Source organism: Danio aesculapii, chromosome 17 (assembly GCF_903798145.1).
Source record: "Danio aesculapii chromosome 17, fDanAes4.1, whole genome shotgun sequence".
Lineage (NCBI taxonomy): Eukaryota > Metazoa > Chordata > Actinopteri > Cypriniformes > Danionidae > Danio > Danio aesculapii.
The window spans coordinates 43,097,958-43,116,751 of NC_079451.1; the positions used below are offsets into that span (position 1 = coordinate 43,097,958).

General features: G+C 33.9%; 2 protein-coding genes and 1 long non-coding RNA gene across 3 annotated transcripts in view; 2 read left to right on the forward strand and 1 right to left on the reverse strand.

The window, feature by feature from the left end:
* The first annotated feature begins 1,063 nt into the window (after window positions 1-1,063).
* Window positions 1,064-13,492, forward strand: eapp (e2f-associated phosphoprotein). Its single transcript, XM_056477723.1, has 6 exons — window positions 1,064-1,226; window positions 3,872-4,056; window positions 6,861-6,968; window positions 7,054-7,168; window positions 9,055-9,180; window positions 11,502-13,492. The coding sequence occupies exons 1-6, from the start codon at window positions 1,156-1,158 to the stop codon at window positions 11,812-11,814; spliced, it is 918 nt and encodes a 305-aa protein (XP_056333698.1). The 5' UTR covers window positions 1,064-1,155; the 3' UTR covers window positions 11,815-13,492.
* A 128-nt stretch (window positions 13,493-13,620) lies between these two features.
* Window positions 13,621-18,794, forward strand: part of sptssa (serine palmitoyltransferase, small subunit A) — a 5,905-nt gene continuing 731 nt past the window's right edge. The window contains exons 1-2 of the mRNA XM_056477726.1: window positions 13,621-13,813; window positions 18,692-18,794. The exon at window positions 18,692-18,794 is cut by the window's right edge and continues 731 nt beyond it. Of these exons, the coding sequence (XP_056333701.1) occupies window positions 13,711-13,813; window positions 18,692-18,794 (206 nt within the window). The 5' untranslated portion in view covers window positions 13,621-13,710. The remainder of the gene's footprint in view (window positions 13,814-18,691) is intronic.
* LOC130245080 (uncharacterized) overlaps window positions 17,814-18,794 on the reverse strand; it is a 17,762-nt gene continuing 16,781 nt past the window's right edge. The window contains exon 3 of the long non-coding RNA XR_008839287.1: window positions 17,814-17,995. This is a non-coding gene — a long non-coding RNA (uncharacterized LOC130245080). The remainder of the gene's footprint in view (window positions 17,996-18,794) is intronic.

Consider the following 18,794-nt stretch of genomic DNA (forward strand, 5'->3'; position numbering starts at 1 on the left):
CGGTATGTTTGCCTTAATGTAGAATCATATATTGTTTAAAAAGAAAAGAAAAAAAGATTATACATGGATGCATTTTTTTTCTCTCTCCAGATTTCTTTTTTAAGTGCACTGTATATGAATGTTGTTTTTCACAATATGTGACCAAAGCTTCCATTTATTCAGATGGAGGAATGCTGATATAAACGCTGGTGATAATGATAAAATGACCATGAAAATAACTAAATAAATGATGCTGTTTACTTTAAGTGAAGCTTTTTTTATTTAAATGTGGACGGAAAGAACTGATTGGTCTAAATCAGGAAAAGAAGAAAATTATCAAAGCAGTGTTTGCTTACTAGTAATATATAGCTATGGGAAGAAATGGAGACTGATTGAAAATTATTATTTTTTTTATTTGTGTTTTATACACAATAATAATTAAATTTATTTATATATTTAATGTATTTATTCACAATTTATTTACTTTTTAATAATTAAAATATTTTTTGTATGTAAAATACCAAAAGGTGCCATGATTTAGGAAATTTTTGATTCAATTAAAAATACTTTTGGAGGAAGAAACTTTTTTTTTCAGACGAGTTCAAGCTAAACAAATGAAAATGTTATTCTGACTATTGTACTTTTCTGAAGAAAAAAAAAAAAATCTGTATTATTTTTCAGTTTTTGTTTTTATAGAGTAAAACCGATTGTAACATTTTATTCAAACTCATATAAAAATGTTATAATTTGTATTTTCTTTAAAATGACTATTGCTATTAGACTTTTATAGAGTAAATCAAATTGTATAACAATTCAAAGTCAGACAGACAGACAGACAGACAGACAGACAGACAGACAGACAGACAGATAGACAGATAGATAGATAGATAGATAGATAGATAGATAGATAGATAGATAGATAGATAGATAGATAGATAGATAGATAGATAGATAGATAGATAGATAGATAGATCCCTTCCTTTCAAATTCTTCGTTTAGCAGACCCTTGAATGTGACAAAAATATTGTTGCGGGACTTTTATTTTAACAGCTTTATTTTGAAATTGACAAAAGGACACCCGGAAACATTCCACAACTCCAGCGTTTTCTGATGTTGCAGTGTTCGTGAAGCAAAAACACGTTTTTTAGTCGTTGTGTTTTACTCGAAATAAAGAAAATGAACCGAAAGGAAGATTATGATTCATACGAGATTGAAGAGCCGAGCGACGAGGAAGGAGCCGCGAGCAGGTAAATACCAAAACACTCTTTTATTCACACAGCATGTAAACAAACTAACGTGGGTTGTGTTTTTGCTGGTAACCTAATACACTGATATCAGCATATACATCTTCATATCAAGCTATTTTGTAGTTGTAGATTTTGTAAAGACGAAAAAAAAAAACTATATCTATGTACTGTATAAATGTTAATTTCACTCCAAACGCTATGGTATAAAGTTGTGTAACGTTAGGAAGTTGCTCAGATTAATATTAACGTTGCTTAGTTTAAACCAAACGGTATTGGAGTATAATGGATTTACTGTGTATAATATTATATATACACTGACGATCAAAATTAGAGAACAATTTATAAACGATTGAACAATTCTGAAATAATGTCATCTTCACTGCTCAACAGTTGGAGTTTTTGTCCCGTCCATACCATGCTACCACAACACCCTTTCCACAAAATATCTAAGGCATTTCAACAAAAAATATATATTTTGCTGATCAAAATTCGAGAACTCCAGAACGTCCCCTGAATCAAACGTCACACAACCCGCCCACTTCAGCAGATAAAGCACACCATCACATCACCACGAAACGATTAAAATGGAGACAACCGAAACAAACAAATGACACGCTACTGTACAGCATTACATTATGTCTATACGCACAGACCTGTGTATTTCCATTCAATATATTTGTTTACTCACCGACAGACTGTTGGTATCATGCATCGAGTGGTCTCGCCACTAACGGAGGGACCCAGCACATTCTTAAATTAGCATTATATTCTATTTGAATATAGACATGACTAGCTTGCTCATACAAGATGTAGAATTGTCCACTCAAGACTTCCACACTCATATTTATTGAAAGGGGAAGAGAATCATATTTGTAACCTGTGTAAGAATATTTTGACTTTAAAAAAGATTTAAATTGAATGTATATATTTAAAAAAAAACAGATTAGAGACCGTTTTTATTTCAGAAATATTTTAGGGGAATTTAATATTTTCTGGCTATGATTAAAAATGTATTTTTTGTAGAAATTTAACAATATTTATTGTTGATAAAATTGAACTTGATTTCTTTTTTCAAATCAGTGAGTTTTTTTAATCTGTTTGTTAGGAAACGGTTATGATTGTAAATTATATACTGAAATGCATTATATGTTGTGTATATATAGCCAATTCTGCTGATATGGGATTAAAGCATAAATAATAAAATTTTACATTAACATTTAGTAATAATTTAACTGATGCTTTTATCCAAATAATAATTATATATATATATATATATATATATATATATATATATATATATATATATATATATATATATATATATATATATATATATATTTTTTTTTTTTTTTTTTTTTTTTTTTTTTTATTATTATTTTTTTTTTTTACATGTATATTTTAGTTGTTGGTCAGGTCAAATCTGAGAAGATCAGAAAGTTTTAATATTTATGAAACTCAAGCGGGGCGGTGGCGCAGTGGGTAGTGCTGTCGCCTCACAGCAAGGTCACTGGTTCGAGCTTTATTTGGGTCAGAAGGCATTTCTGTGTGGAGTTTGCATGTTCTCCCCTTGTTGGCGTAGGTTTCCACCGGGTGATCCGCTTCCCCCCACTAGTCCAAAAACATACGGTGTAGGTGAATTGAATAAGTTAAATCGTCTGTAGTGTATGTGTGTGTATGGGAGTTTCCCAGTGATGAGTTGCAGCTGGAAGGGCATCCGCTGCGGGAAACATGCTGGATAAGTTGGCGGTTCATTCTGCTGTGGCGACCCCTGATTAATAAAGAGACTAAGCCGAAAAGAAATTAATGAATGAAACTAGTGTTTTTTAAGTGTCAAACTAACTTTACTTCACAATGCATGTTTGTTTAAAAAAAGAGTTATGATTATTACAATTATAAGCTGAATATCTATTAGCAATGCTGGCAAATATATATAGCCGATGCTGCTGATACGGCATTAAAACATATATAAATACATTTATTTTACATTTGCATTTAATCATTTAGCAGATTCTTTTAACCAAATAATAATTAAATATGCATTATACATGTGCAGTTAAAATCACAATGATTAGCCCTCCTGTGTTTTTATTTTAATATTTCTTTCTTAGATATTTCTCAAATGATGATTTGAGCAAGGATATTTTCACAGTATGTCTGATAATATTTTTTCTTCTGGAGAAAGTCTTATTTGTTTTATTTAGGCTAGAATAAAAGAAGCTTTTAATTTTTAAAAATCCATCTTAAGGTAAAAACGATTAGCCCCCTTGAGCTATATTTTTTTCGATTGTCTACAATCACTATTATATAATGATTTGCCTAATTACTCTAACTTATTAACCTAATTAACCTAGTTAAGCCTTTAAATGTCACTTTAAGCTGAATACTAGTATCTTGAAAAATATCTAGTCAAATATTATTTACTGTCATCATGGCAAAGAAAAAAATAAATCAGTTATTAGAAATGAGTTATTAAAACTATTATGTTTAGAAATGTGGAAACAAATACACAGCGGGGCTAATAATTCTGACCTCAGCTGTATATTTTAGTTGCTATAAGCTCGAATCTCATGAGATGATCAGTTTAATGTTTATGAAACTCTTAACTCAAGCGTCAAACTAACTTCACTTCGACTGCATTTTCTCAGCTCTGAGGATGAGCTGGATGTCCTCCTGAACGGGACGCCGGAGCAGAAGAGGAAGCTGATCAGAGAGTATCTGACAGGGGAGAGCGAGTCTTCCAGTGGAGATGAGTTCGAGAAGGAGATGGAGGCTGAGCTCAGCAGCACCATGAAGAGCCTGGAGGGCAGCTGGACGGCGTCCACAGCACAAGGTTTTACTCATTCACTCACAACATCTGTGCACCTCTGGGTTAAAAACAACACTCTTAAACATGCAACACATAGGGCTGCTCGATATTGGGGAAAACTGACATTGCGATGACTGTGATATACAGTTGAAGGCAAAATAATTCTCCATCCTGTGAATTTTTTAAATATTTCCCAAATTATGTTTAACAGAGCAGGGGATTTTCCACAGTATTTTCTTCTGGAGAAAGTCGTATTTGTTTTATTTCGGCTGAAATAAAAGCAGTTTTTAATAAAAAAAATATATATATTTTAAGGTCAATATTATTAGCCCCCTTAAGCAATGTTTTTTCCAATTGTCTAATGACTTGCCTAGTTAACCTAATTAACCTAGTTAAGCCTTTAAATATCACTTTAAGCTGTATAGAAGTGTCTTGAAAAATATCTAGTCAAATATTATTTACTGTCATCATGAGAAAGATAAAATAAATCAGTTATTAGAGATGAATTATTAAAACTTTTATGTTTAGAAATGTGTTGAAAAAAATCTTCTCTCTGTTAAACAGAAATTGGGGAAAACAATACAGCAGGAGCTAATAATTCAGGCGGGCTAATAATTCAGACTTTAACTGAATATATTGTGACATGAGTGTAATTTCACAAGATGACTCTGTTTTGGATAGATTCATAATGTTACATTGATTGGGAGGATTTTTCATAAAATATCCAAAATAAAATAAACAAATTGATAGAGATAAAAAAGAAGATTTTTTTCGCTGGTGTCTAACAGTATTCAGATACAGAAAACAAGTTATCAACTCTAAAATAATCTACATAATTAAACACAATTCATACTTACTCATTTCATAAGTGGAAAACATAAAGTGGCAAGTTTCTTTAAAATCTCTTGTGGCCAATTAGCTTGAAATCTTAAACTCACAGGCCTTCAGAACACACATTCACACTATTAGATTTGCAATGACTCTGTATAGTTCTCATTGTTTTAGATAATTAAACACAATTCATATTTTTTTAAAGTGGCAAATAAAAATTTCCTGTGCCCAAATGCTTTAAAGGGCACCTATGGTGAAAAATCTACTTTTCAAGCTGTTTGGACAGACATAAAGCTGAAGTCAGAATTATTAGCCCCCCCCCTTTGATTTTTTTTCTTCCTGTTTTTAAATGTTTCACAAATTATGTTTAACAGTGCAAGGATATTTTCACAGTATGTTTGACCAAAATTATCGTTGTGGAGAAAGTCTGATTTGATTTATTTCGGCTAGAATAAAAGCAGTTTTTTAATTTTTTAAAAACCATTTTAAAGTCAGTATTATTAGCCCCTTTTAGCAAATTTTTTGCATAGTCTACAGAACAAACCATCGTCATACAATAACTTGCCTAATTACCCTAACTTGCTTAGTTAACCTAGTCAAGCCTTTAAATGTCACTTTAAGCTGTATAGAAGTGTCTTAAAAAGATCTAGTAAAATATTATTTACTGTCATCATGACAAAGATAAAATAAATCAGTTATTAGAAATGAGTTATTAAAACTATTACGTTTACAAATGTGTTAAAATCTTCTCTCCGTTAAACAGAAATTGGGGAAAAAATAAACAGGGGCTAATAATGCAGGGGGGCTAATAATTCTGACTTCAACTGTATGTGTAGGTATAGTGTATAGACCATCATATTGCGCTGTTATAAACACACCCAGTCCTTTTTTTTTTTTTTTTTTTCAATTTTAACAAAATAAAAATGGTGGACCAATTGGAGCGATTTTAAGGCCAACTGTAACTTGACGTAGGAGTGCAGTTTCCCCTGCCCACTGAATTGATTGACAGCTGCGTATTAACATGTCTCCGTAGTAACGCATATAATCATTATCAACAAGACAGGACGTGCGCAAAGCAACTGGGTTAAAAGATCTGTTCGGCTCTCTATGATCATCAATCATCATCAAATGTGATCAAGAATGAGTTTAAAATGTTTTTAAAACAGTGTATGTTTATAATTAATTATACAGCGATTTTACAGTCTTTACTTTATCAGCACAGCCGCATGTCAGCACAATTATAAAAGAAGACGATTCACTCCCGGTTTGAGGACGTTAAATCAGGTTTATTTTGTACATTAACATAACGGATGTCCATTCAGCAGTGGATATTAACCTGTATCCTATCATATTTGCTATGCAAAAACAGTGCAAAGCTAAATGCGCACGCTGTGTGTGTGTGTGTGTTAACTGTGTAATGACATTGTGTGCGACTCATCATTGCAACTCCACAACAAATGCATCAAATACTCATTGGTAAAGTTCTTACTGTAGTATTTTTTACAAATGTTACATAAGATCTGCTTCCTTCATGTATGTCTGTTGTCTGAGGCAGTCAAGGGTAGAGATGACAGGCACATGGGAACGGTGGGCGGGGAGGACTTGCCTTAAAGGTGCAGTACACAAAAACAGCAACAAGCTGTTATGAGCTATAAAATACAAACTACTGAAAGTAAATAAGATAAATAATCTGATGGGTGTTTTGAGCTGAAACTTTACAGACACATTCTGGAGACACAAAAGACTTATATTAAATCTGGAAAAAGGGGTAAAAAAGGTGCCCTTTAAATCAAATGCTTGAAATCCTAAAGTCACAGACCTTAAAACACTTTCACACTATTAGATTAAAGTTGCGACGACTCCACAAGTGATTTGAAATCTGTTTTCTGGTTTAATTATAAGACAAACGTATAATAGTAAGTTGCTTATTGATGGAATCTTGTCATTCACATGTTGTTAGTACACGGTATAATACTTTGATCAATATTTAATTCTAGGTCAAGCAACTGGGACCAGTGACAGCACTTCTACAGCAAACAAACCACAGACTCAAGAGTATGACAGCATCTACTTTGACTCCGACTCAGATGAAGATGTTACAGCAGGTGATCACTGATGAACATTTAAAATGTTTAGTTGTGCTTCACCCATTAAACTGCATGAATAACAGTTATTAACATGGTTCTTCAGGCGCTTCTCAGGGACTGAGGAGAAAGCAGCGCACTTTTCTCACTAATGACGAGCTGTTGTATGACCCAGATGAGGATGACAGAGACCAGGCTTGGGTGGATGCAAAAAGAAAAGCGTGAGTTTTATTTTTCAATATTAGAAAGTAACATAAAATCAGAGAAGCATCAGAGATGGTCAATAGGGATGCAGATGGATACTGAAAAGATAATGGGAAAAAAGAAAGACATTTGCACAGTGTTATTTTAAAACAATATATACAGTGGGGGAAATACGCGATCAACACGTCACCATTTTTCTCAGAAAACATATTTCTAAAGATGCTGTTGACTTGAATTTTTCACCGGATGTTGGTAATAACTAAAGAAATCCATATATGCAAACAAAACAACTCTAATTAGTTTACAAATAAAGTTATGTGCAATAAAATGAAATGACTCAAAGAGAAAGGATTGAATACATGAAGAGAGGGAGGTGTAGAAAGGCAGTGAAAGCCCAGACAGCAGCTGAAATCTCCCAGTGTTCAGCAACCAGTTCAGTTGTTCTGCCCTTCCTCATTGTAAGTGAATATGAGCTGCTTCAGTCCAACATCTAGATTAGCAAGATGAGGAAGATAAAGCCAGGGTGGACATTTCAGCTAGACAATGATCCAAAACACAGCCAAGGGAACTCTTAAATGCTTTCAGAGAAAGAAAATCAAGCTCTAGAATGGCCCAGCCAATCACCTGATATGAATCCAATAGAGAATACAAAATAAAGCTCAGATTAGATAGACGAGACCCACAGAACCATCAAGATTTTTACACTCTGTTGAAGTCTGTAAAAAACTCACACCTGAGCAATGCATGTGACTTCTTTCTCCATATGAGACGCGCCATGTTTTTCAGGATTTTTTTGTTTAGTTTTATTTTTATGTTTGTTTTGTTTGAGTTTTTGTCAAAATCTGATTCAATTCCATGTCAACAGCTGCTTTAGAAATATTATTCATAGAAAAAAACATGACGTGTTCAATACTTATTTCGTCCACTGTATATCCACAGTATATTAAAAAATGGATGAGGGTGCTTTGGGAGATGTTTCTTATACTAGTTATGTGTATAATGTGGTTGTTCACTAAATCTATGTTGTATGTTTAAAGTTGGTTAAGTTTTATTCTTAGGATTGGGTTCAATCTTGCATCAAATATATTCATCTGGAGTCTAAAGCAATAAGTTATTCTTTCCGTTTTGTAAATTGCTCTAATTTTTTGGATCCATTGCTCATATGTAGGTGGGTTTGATCTGAGCCCGTTAGGTGTAATACATTTTTGTGCTGCAGAAAACAATATTTGAAGTAATTAAAGCGTGAGATTTTGATTGCTATTGTTTACCATGCTATATTAAATATTCAGTCACAAATAGCGTGCAAGTATGACTTCAAAGCAACATTAGCACTATATAATTGACTGAAGACAATGTTGTACTTTGATAGTCATTGGCTGCTAATCTAATTTCACTGTTTAGAATTTGGAAAGAATACTTTCCTGAATTTATATTATTAAGGAGAAAGTCAGAATGTGCGAATATAAAACTGACTTTACCCCAATCTAATTATTTAGGTGTATAAAATGGAAACCGCTACTTTAGGATGCGAAATTAAACAGAAAATTATTGAGGTAAAGTTGGTTTTATATATGCACATTCATTCATTTTTCAATGGTGACAACTTGTGACACGCTCTCTATATTGTTTACAACACTATTTTAATATTTGGTCTTGCAAGTATGACTTCAAAACAACATCAGCACTATTTGATTGACTGTGAACAATGTTGTACTTTGATGGTCATTGGCTGCTAATATAATTTCCCTATGTAGAATTTTCAAACAAGACTTTTCTGACAATATAATACTACTGAGAAAGTCTGAATGCGCAAATATAAAACCAACTTTCCCCCAATGAGGTTTTATCAGAATTGAGCTCAAATGATTTTGGTTTTCAGAACTTACTATTATTTTATATTCAGATATAGAAATCAGAGACCGTTACCGCCATCAGCGAACAGAAGAGGCAAAAGCCAGGCTCTTCCCAGCAGTGACGCTGTGCTCAACTGTCCTGCCTGCATGACCACACTGTGTCTGGACTGTCAGAGGTACTGTCATATTGTGCATCTGTGCAGATTATTGTGTTTTACCACAGTCTGGTTAATATAGAAGGAGATTTCCACCAGTTTAAGTTGACATACAGTAAGTATAAAAAACCTTCACGGATATAATTCGAGTTGAAGTCAAAATTATTAGCACTTCTGTGAAATTCTTATTCATTTTCAGATATTTCCCCAGTGATGTTTAACAGAGCAAGGAAGTTTTCACAGTATTTCCGATTACATTATTTCTTTTGGGGAAAGTCTTATTTGGTTTAGTTTGGCTGGAATTAAAGTAGTTTTAAGTTTTTGTAAAACATATTAAGGTCAATATTATTAGTCCCCTTAAGCAATATTTTATGATTGTCTACGAAACAAACCACTGTTATTCAGTGACTTGCCTAATAAGCTCAATGCACAGCTAGAGTTTTAAAGCCAATGATAAACTTCCGGCGAAAGCTTAATGTGACTATTTTCAATTTCACAAGGTTGTTTTTACAGCATCGATGTTGTAATGTAAATAAAATACATTCTGTAAAATAGACTTAAGCATTCATTTAGTTGTTCAAGCGTAAAACGAGATGAAAGACTGTTGTAACCTCTAGCGCTGTCAGTAGCAACAGGCTAGCGCAGAAATTCCATTGAAAATACTGGAGTGAAATAAACTTGTCCGATCTGAGACCCACTTCATATCGCATATCTAACAGGCAGTGAAGATCACAGATTTTTAAAGAAATCAGATCTTAAAGGTGACAGTTTTGTAATGGAAAGACCGTTCACTGGAAGCCACTGAAAATTAAAAGTCTGTGTGCACATAGCCCATTAACCTAACTTTCCTAGTTAAACTAATTGACCTAGTTAAGCCTTTAAATGTCACTTTAAGCTGAATAATAGTATTGTTCAACTAGTAAAATATGATTTACTGTCATCATGGCAAAGATAAAAGTAATTAGTTATAAAAATGAGTTATTAAAATATTGTTTACAAATCTATTGAAAAACTATCATTTGGAAAATATTTTTGAAAGAATTAAAATTTCATAAGAGCGCTAAACATTTTAACTTCATCTGTATATAAGTCAAGGTTCTCAAGGGTTATGGACTTTCTGGAGTATCATTACATTTAAAAAGGTCTATTCTAGACACTGAAAGTCAGGGAATTGTGTTTGTTTTTGTCCAAGTCATGGAATATCTGGGATTTTTTATGTCATTTGAAATTTTAACCGTTTATCAACACTATTTTTTTTCTCTATCAGGTTTTTTAAGATGTTGTTTCACGTGCTTTGCTTATTGTTATGATTAGGCCATTTTATTCTTTCCCACTTATCAACCAGCAATCAATGCAGTCATCAGGCTGTACCTGTTAAAATACTGTCTGTCAATGTTTTATTGTTCTGCTCGGTCCTCAGCCAGTCCCTCCTGGATTTCTCAGAAAAAAAATTCTGATTTATTTATTTTTTATTTTTTTGACAAAATAAAACTGATACACGATTGACTCTAAATAATCAAAACAAACTAAAAGTGTTTAACTCTCTTTAACTATTACATTAGAAAAACAAAAATGTAACTTTTTATATTTTTTATTTCAAATATTTCTTGAAAAAGGTACAGATATCTCGTAACCGCATGTACAGAGGTTTGTTACAAAATTTCACATTTGATTTTAGCAATTGGTACAACAAACCTAGCCTTGTTCAAATAGGCCTTGGCTGAATTATGATAATGTCACTTTGTGTTTAATGCCTCTTTCATACCACATGCAGAAGCAAAGCGTGTCAGTGGTGCGGGTGTATTTTTGCTGTGCTGCTCGTGCTTAATTAATGTGACAGTGCATTGATAATGACCAAAAACACATTGAATGACAGTAAAAAGAAGCAATTTTACCCAATAACAGCATTGATAATATCCACTGAATTTTATATAGTCAATCAAATGAACTTAAACTATTAAACAAATGCAACAAATATATTTACAACTCATTGCAGTCACACACTGGATGAGCACTTGAGCACCAATATAATGTTATTTGATATGAAACAGTGCAGATGGCATGAAAGGAATTTGAACAGTGTGTGTTTGGTCAAAATCTGTGGAAAAATCTGAAGCAATTCAAAATAAATAGCAAGCTCCTCTAAATTTTGCTCTCTATTTTTAAATGATTTTTTGCCCTCTAATTAAAATTTTCTAGAGTCTGCTCAACACAACAGCGGTCGGTTTTTCTATTCATTATAGATCATGAAAACTTTTAACTTGAATAAATGTAATGTATAAATAAATTAAACAGAATGCTTATTGTGATCACAAAAGAAAAACATTCTTCTCAATCAACAGGCATGAGAAATATCATACGCAGTACAGAGCGATGTTCGTGATGAACTGCGCTGTCAACAAAGAGGAGGTTCTGCGCTATAAAACCATTAGCAAGAGAAAGCAGAGCCGCAGCAGGAAGAAAGCACGTCAGGAGTCTACACTCACAGAGGCCGAAAGAGAGTCGAATGCCGGTCTGACTGATGCACGATTGGCAGGAATGGATGAAGAAGAGCTTTATCACCCAGTGAAGTGCACTGAATGCTCTACTGAAGTGGCTGTGTTTGATAAAGACGAGGTTTATCATTTCTTCAACATCCTCGCCAGTCACTGCTAAAGGCATTTACTGGACACAATCTATCCAAACCACTTCTTTAGATGGTTTGATGAAGTGGATCTGCAGACAAATTTACTGTAAATACATGTGGAGATGGGTTTGGGGGAGTTTTTGGAGGGAAGGTATGGGGTTAGACTAGTGATTTTATTTATAGGGTTTTATTTGATTTCTGATGTTGTAAAATGCAAACACACACAAGTGATCAGCTTCATGTAAAAGACATTTCATATTTCCATAAAGTTCATTCTATTGGCTTTAAGATATATTCTTTAAGGTCTTTTTATTGTATTTTTGTACCAGGAGAGGATATTGATGTGAATTAAACTGAAGTGACATGTAAATTATTTACTTAACTATTTAATTCCTTAATGAATTGCTGGTCTGTTAGGAAAAGTGGCAGATTGTGCTTTGAAACCCGGTAAATACACTTAAAATATATTTATGTACACTATCTGACAAAAGTCTTGTCGCCTATCCTAGTTTTAGGAACAACAAATAATAACTTGACTTTAAGTGGCTTATATGAAAGGTAAAAGCCTGTAGATTACGCCTATCTTACCAAAATAAAATATGATCGTGCCTTGATTTTTAATTATTTAATTAGGACAGTAAGGTCTGACTCTGCTTAGACAAAAGTCTTGTCACTTAACAGAAATAATGTACAGTATAGAATATAAAGTCATGCTGCAGTGGAAGAACAATGAATATTGTGTATGACTCCCATGAGCTTGGAGGACTGCATCCATACATCTCTGCAATGACTCAAATCACTTATTAATAAAGTCATCTGGAATAATAAAGAAAGCGTTCTTGCAGGACTCCCAGAGTTCATCAAGATTCTTTGGCTTCATCTCCAATGCCTCCTCCTTCACCTTACCCCAGACATGCTCAATAATGTTCATGTCTGCTGACTGGGCTGGCCAATCCTGGAGCTCCTTGACCTTCTTTGCTTTCAGGAACTTTGATGTGGAGGCTGAAGTATGAGAAGGAGCAGCTATCCTGCTGGAGAATTTGCCCTCTCCTGTGGTTTGTAATGTAATGGGCAGCACAAATGTCTTGATACCTCAGGATGTTGATGTTGCCAACCATTCTGCAGATCTCTCACGCTGTGGTATTGAATGTAACCCCAAACCATGATTTTTTCCTTCACCAAACTTGACTGATTTCTGTAAGAATCTTGGGTCCATGCGGGTTCCAGTAGGTCTTCTGCAGTATTTGTGATGATTGGGATGCAGTTCAACAGATGATTCATCAGAAAAGTCTACCTTCTGCCACTTTTCCAAATGATCGACTAGAAGTCAAGTTAATATTTGTTGCTCTTACAACTGGGATCAAAGTAACATGTCATTTTCTGGTAATTTTAGACTCTGGTATTTTTTAGATTTTTAAGATAAATACTCTGTTATATACCCCAGTTTCACAGACAATCCTTAAGCCTAATTCAGGGCTAAAATGCAATTTATTCCTCAACCGAAAGAAACTTGTAACGACTTAAAATATCAATTCACTATCTTTTTTTTTTCATCTCTCGCAAATTTATAAAAATGTCTCAATTGATCTATGGCTTGATCCTGGCTTGTTTCAATTACTTATATATTAGTCTTTGATACCAGGTCATATGTACTTATATTAAGTATAATATACTTACAAAGATTTTAAATGCAATATGAGGGTTAAGTAAACACTTGATCGTGTGCTTGAGTCATTAGAATCCATAACAAACATGAAAACAGCAACATTATTTGTTCTGTTTACGTGAGCGTGTGATCCGGATTTCAGTCGGACTTTTATTTTGATACTCAGTGCCAACCTTTTCCCTCATCACGTGACTTTTGTCACACTCTGGTCCACTCCGGAAGGGAGCGGCGGTGGGACCAACACGAGCCGACAGAAAACATGGCGTTTGGAGATGCCTGGAAACAATTATCTTGGTTTTATTACCAGTATTTGCTCGTAACAGCTCTGTATATGCTGGAGCCGTGGGAGAGGACTGTCTTCAGTATCCTTTTATCACAAAACAGAGTTTTGTATGCGCAAGGAGAATTATTTGGGTTGTCTTATCTCCGATGAAGGTATGAAGTTGTTTCCTCACTCTTTACGCTGTTTGTTGTTTATTTTAGCATGTCGTACTATTAACAAATATATTAAGACGATGACGTACTTTTTGATATTATTAAAATAACTGATGTATTTCCGACACGCGTGGTTTCTGAGAGTCTGGTGTGCTAACATGTTTGCGTAACAACTGATTATTTTTAGTTCGTCTTTAAAGCTATGTTGTTATCATCATTATTTTTTTATTATCAGTTATAGTTAATAAACGATAACCAGGACGCACTTAGCTGTGTGTATTTGCCAAATGAATGAATGAGTGGCGTGGTGTGTCGCACTTCTTGTGGGTGTGACGTGTGATATTTAAATCAGTGACACAACATGACCTGATTTCCAGGTGTCTCCTGAGAACATGTTGATCTTCAGTTTCACTGTAACCTGTTTTACTTGATACTTTTTTTTTTTTTTGTCGTGAGAAATAAATTTTTCTGTGGTCACCTGGGAAATCATGTCACCTGACACCTTTACAGCAGTGTTTTAGTGCTGCGTTTGTATATGGTTAACCCACAGACAGTAAAAAAAACTTACAAGATGCGTCTGTTTATCCCTGGTATAGTGTTTCGGGCTGGCACTCTTCCGTTTTTGGGAGCCCTAAATAAATTTAAGTGGCTCAAATAGATAATATATTTTTAAAAAAGAAATACAGTGATCCATTCATTTTCTTTTCGGCTTAGTCCCATTTTTCATCTGGGGTCGCCACAGCGGAATGAACCACCAACTTAACCAGCATATGTTTTATGCAGCGTATGCCCTTTCAGCCGCAACCCAAAAAGAAATGCATACATTTGCTAAATTTTATATATATATGTATATATGTATGTATGTATGAATGAGTAATTCCAGCGTTATGGATGTGACATTTGCAGTAAAATCTCAAAACATAAATGAATGAATTGAAACTGAACCCAAAAGAGGCGATGCTAATCAAAAGGAAAAGAGTTGGATCACTATGGAACAAACATGATTTGATTTGATTTAATATTTTGGCATTTATTAGGAAAAAGCTTCGTTATGGATGTGACACCTCTCTGTTATGGATGTGACTGATGTGAAATTCCCACTTGTGTGATTTTGATAAATCAAGTATAATTGTTTGAGAACACTGACAAAGACATTTTTGAAGTATTTTTAAAGCACTGTAAAATACAAGCCTACACAAAAACATGAAGAAGCGATTTCACTATTTTGGCGAAAACTAAAATTTTTTTCATGACATTTGCATGGAATTTCTCATGAATTTATGTTATTTTAATTTTACCTGAAAAAATGTATCTGAAAATCTGGTAGGTCTAACTTTAGTTTTATTTCTTTTTTATCCACTTGATACCAAAGCACTAGTTCTTTTAATAGCACCATTAACACGAACGCAAATTCAAACACATATTAATGCATGAAAATGACATACAACATAATTACTCAATATGTGAGAGAATGTAAAACACTGAAATAGACTATATTTTTACTCCTGTTAATAAAGTCTGGCCAGGGTAGCCTGACTGAAAAACATAATAGCCCCAGTACATCAGGCTAGCGCTTTTGCTAGGCCTGTTTTCTAACAACAGTGATTTCAATATAATTTAAGAAATATGTCTTATTGTTTATTTGGAATTGAAAAATCATGTTTATGACTTATTGCACACAGTGTTTGGAACAACAATGTAGATAATTTAGAACTATAGTATATATATAGTTTAAGACAAAATTAGCAACCTTCTTGTGAAGTTAATGTAAAAAAATGTTTTTATTTTTTAATCTAGATTAATCTCACTGTAATCTTGGAATTAATCTAGATTAAATATCTCATTTGAATTCTGTTTTCATCACACCTAACGAACAAAGTAGATCAGAGCAAGTTCACTACTAGTAATAAACAACTAGCAATCATCAAGAAGCAAACAATGTGGTGGTAATTCGTGATGTTGTGGTAATTAATAAGCTAAGTAATTAAATTAAAGCATTTAAAATTACATAACGTAGCCTGGTTCTGGTTCTTAGATATTATTTAGTGAATAAAGTCTCTCCAAAAGAAGTCTGTAGTCGTTCTGAGTTACTCAGGTTTATTGTCACAAGCGCAGTTTGCAACAACAGAGGCGATATGATCATATGTCCTTCTGCTCAGCCTCTTTCACACAGTTTTATACATACTGCTCTCCTCCCGTATGGTTAATATCACATACGTCATATCTCATCAATATCTACAGTTTGATCATTAATCTTAATTTCTATGTCTCAGCTGCATCCTGCTCCCCAGACCAGGCTGATGCATTCCCTAAGTATAGTTTTTAATTGTTCTTTAACCCAAGAATACCCTTACCCTGCCATTCATATAGAAGTCCCTTGTGTCTTCTAAATAAAAGCCTCTCTATGATCTCTGGGATAATACGGCTGCTCTGGTGTGGGTGCCTCTTGAGGACAGCAGGGCATATCATATCTCATAACCTATTTTTCTAATAGAAGCTGGCATTATAAGGTAGAAGTCAGGTAAACGTCACTTACATAGATCATGCTGAGATATGTGTCTGAAACTCAGTAAGATAGAGTACACTTCCAATATTATAAAGGCAGATACAGTTTGAGCAGCATCATATGGTTTTGGAGTAATGAGTGCATTGGTTTCCACCTTCATTAATACATTCATATAGTCAATCACAAAATCACATATACTGTTGATTAAATTACATACACTGTTAATTTTCACAACAGCGTTGATGAGGTGTACAGTAACGTCGAGGTAGTTATCGTTGTTGACAAATGTCCAATGGTCCCCAGTCAGTGCTACACACCTCGCCTCTTCCATCTTCTCGTCTTTTGAGGCTTTCTCTGCGGCATGCTGGTCATGTATTCTCCTCATGATAGTTCGCCTTGCAGGTAGTTTGTAAGATAGGTCACCTGTGGCTACCTGGAGAACAAGCTCGAGTCCATCATTTGATGGGCCGGCAGCTGGTGCAATCCACCGAGCGAGGAGATTAGTTAGCTTGGCTGATAGAGCTGTGCTGACGGGCTTGCTTCGGTTGCACTCAAACATAGTCGTTTGACGACAACTCTTCCCCTGCACTACATCAGTGCTTGGCCCGGCATCTTCTGCATTAGCTAAGGGATGCTTTGCATTTACGTGGTACTTGAGACTGTAAGAACTCCTACAGTAAACCTCTTCAGAATTGCACAACATTTGTTTTGTCGAAGTTTATATTAGGAAGCGTCTTAAAAATTCATTTTCCCTGAAGCAATCCCAGAGGCTTCATAGCTGCATCCATGTTAGCACGTCACGTATCATGTGGTAATTTCACAGTAGGAATACACACAGGATGAAGACTCGTTCTCGCCCCCTACAGTGCAATTCACCCAGGTATACATCTGCGCTAAAATATCAAGATGAAAGTCATCATAGCTTGCGCAGAACAGACCCAGCTCCCAACCCAACTTTGAGAATAGATTAACGGCAATTTTTTTAATTTTTTATTTTTTTTTATCGCGCGATAAGAGTCTCGCATTAACGCAGCATATATATATATATATATATATATATATATATATATATATATATATATATATATATATATATATATATATATATATATATATATATATATATATAAAAGGCATAGGCCAGTATAAGTTTATGATGTATGATAACCTTGGATAAAAATACCACAGTATCACGATATTGTCGTTACTGCTGTGAAATAAGTCCTTTTTATATGTCTGGGTAAGAAAAACAATAACCTTTCCCATCATTGAACACAATATATTTCATTTTAGAAAACATTTATAATGTTTTAGAACAGTAAACTTGTCAGGCTAAATAATTAAAATGAACTATTGACTTCTGCTATCTTCATTGGTTTTCAAAAACACATTTATTTATGCATAAAAAACATTAAACACACACACAAATACATAATCCTTACGAACGGTATAACAGAAAATGTTAGAAGCCACTGCATTGTTCAGGTCTATAGCATGCTTAGATGGTGGTTTATAAGCAATTTGTTTTTCAAGTTTTCTAAATCGTGGGCTGACCAGTAGCTTTTGATGTGGAGGGTCCTGTGCTTCAGGAGATGCTGTTGCCCTAAAAAATGTAACGAAATAGTCATTAAAAAAACAGTAAAACAGATTTTTTTTTGCTATTTAAAAACCTTGACTTTTCTAAACCATGCTAAACTTTGAAACCGGTTATCGTCCCATGCCTAATATATAGGTGCGTGTGTGTATATGTATGTACAGTAGTCAGAAAGTCAGAATTATTAGCCCCCTGTTTATTTTTTTCCCCAATTTGTTTAATGGAGAGATTTTTTTCAGCACATTTGTAAACATAATAGTTTTAATAACTCATCTCTAGTAACTGATTTATTTTATCTTTGCCATGATGACAGTAAATAATATTTGACTAGATATTTTTCAAGACAACTGTTTGTGTGTGTGTGTATGTATGTGTTGTCACGAACAGCGCTCAAATGTTAGTGGGAAATGGACGTTTTAAAATTTTAGTATTGATTGGTATTAAATTCCAGTATCGTGACAACCCTAGTATGTATTATTGATCAGTTATGCACCAGTTATTTTATTTCATACATTTGTATAATTTCCATATTGATTTCATTTTTATTTTGGCTCTTTATTTTACTCTGTCATTTCATTTATATTATTAATAATATATGTTTTATTCCTTTTATTTGATTACCCTTTCCCCATTTCATTCCCTCTTTTTTTACAGTTAGTAAATCACTTATCTCTTGTGTAATCGTTTCCTTAACCATGATCTCAGATTCTCTGCTGATCTCAGTGGCAGCGATGGCTGTCTACACTGGTTATGTGTTCATGCCGCAGCACATTATGGCTATATTACACTATTTTGAAGTGGTCCAGTG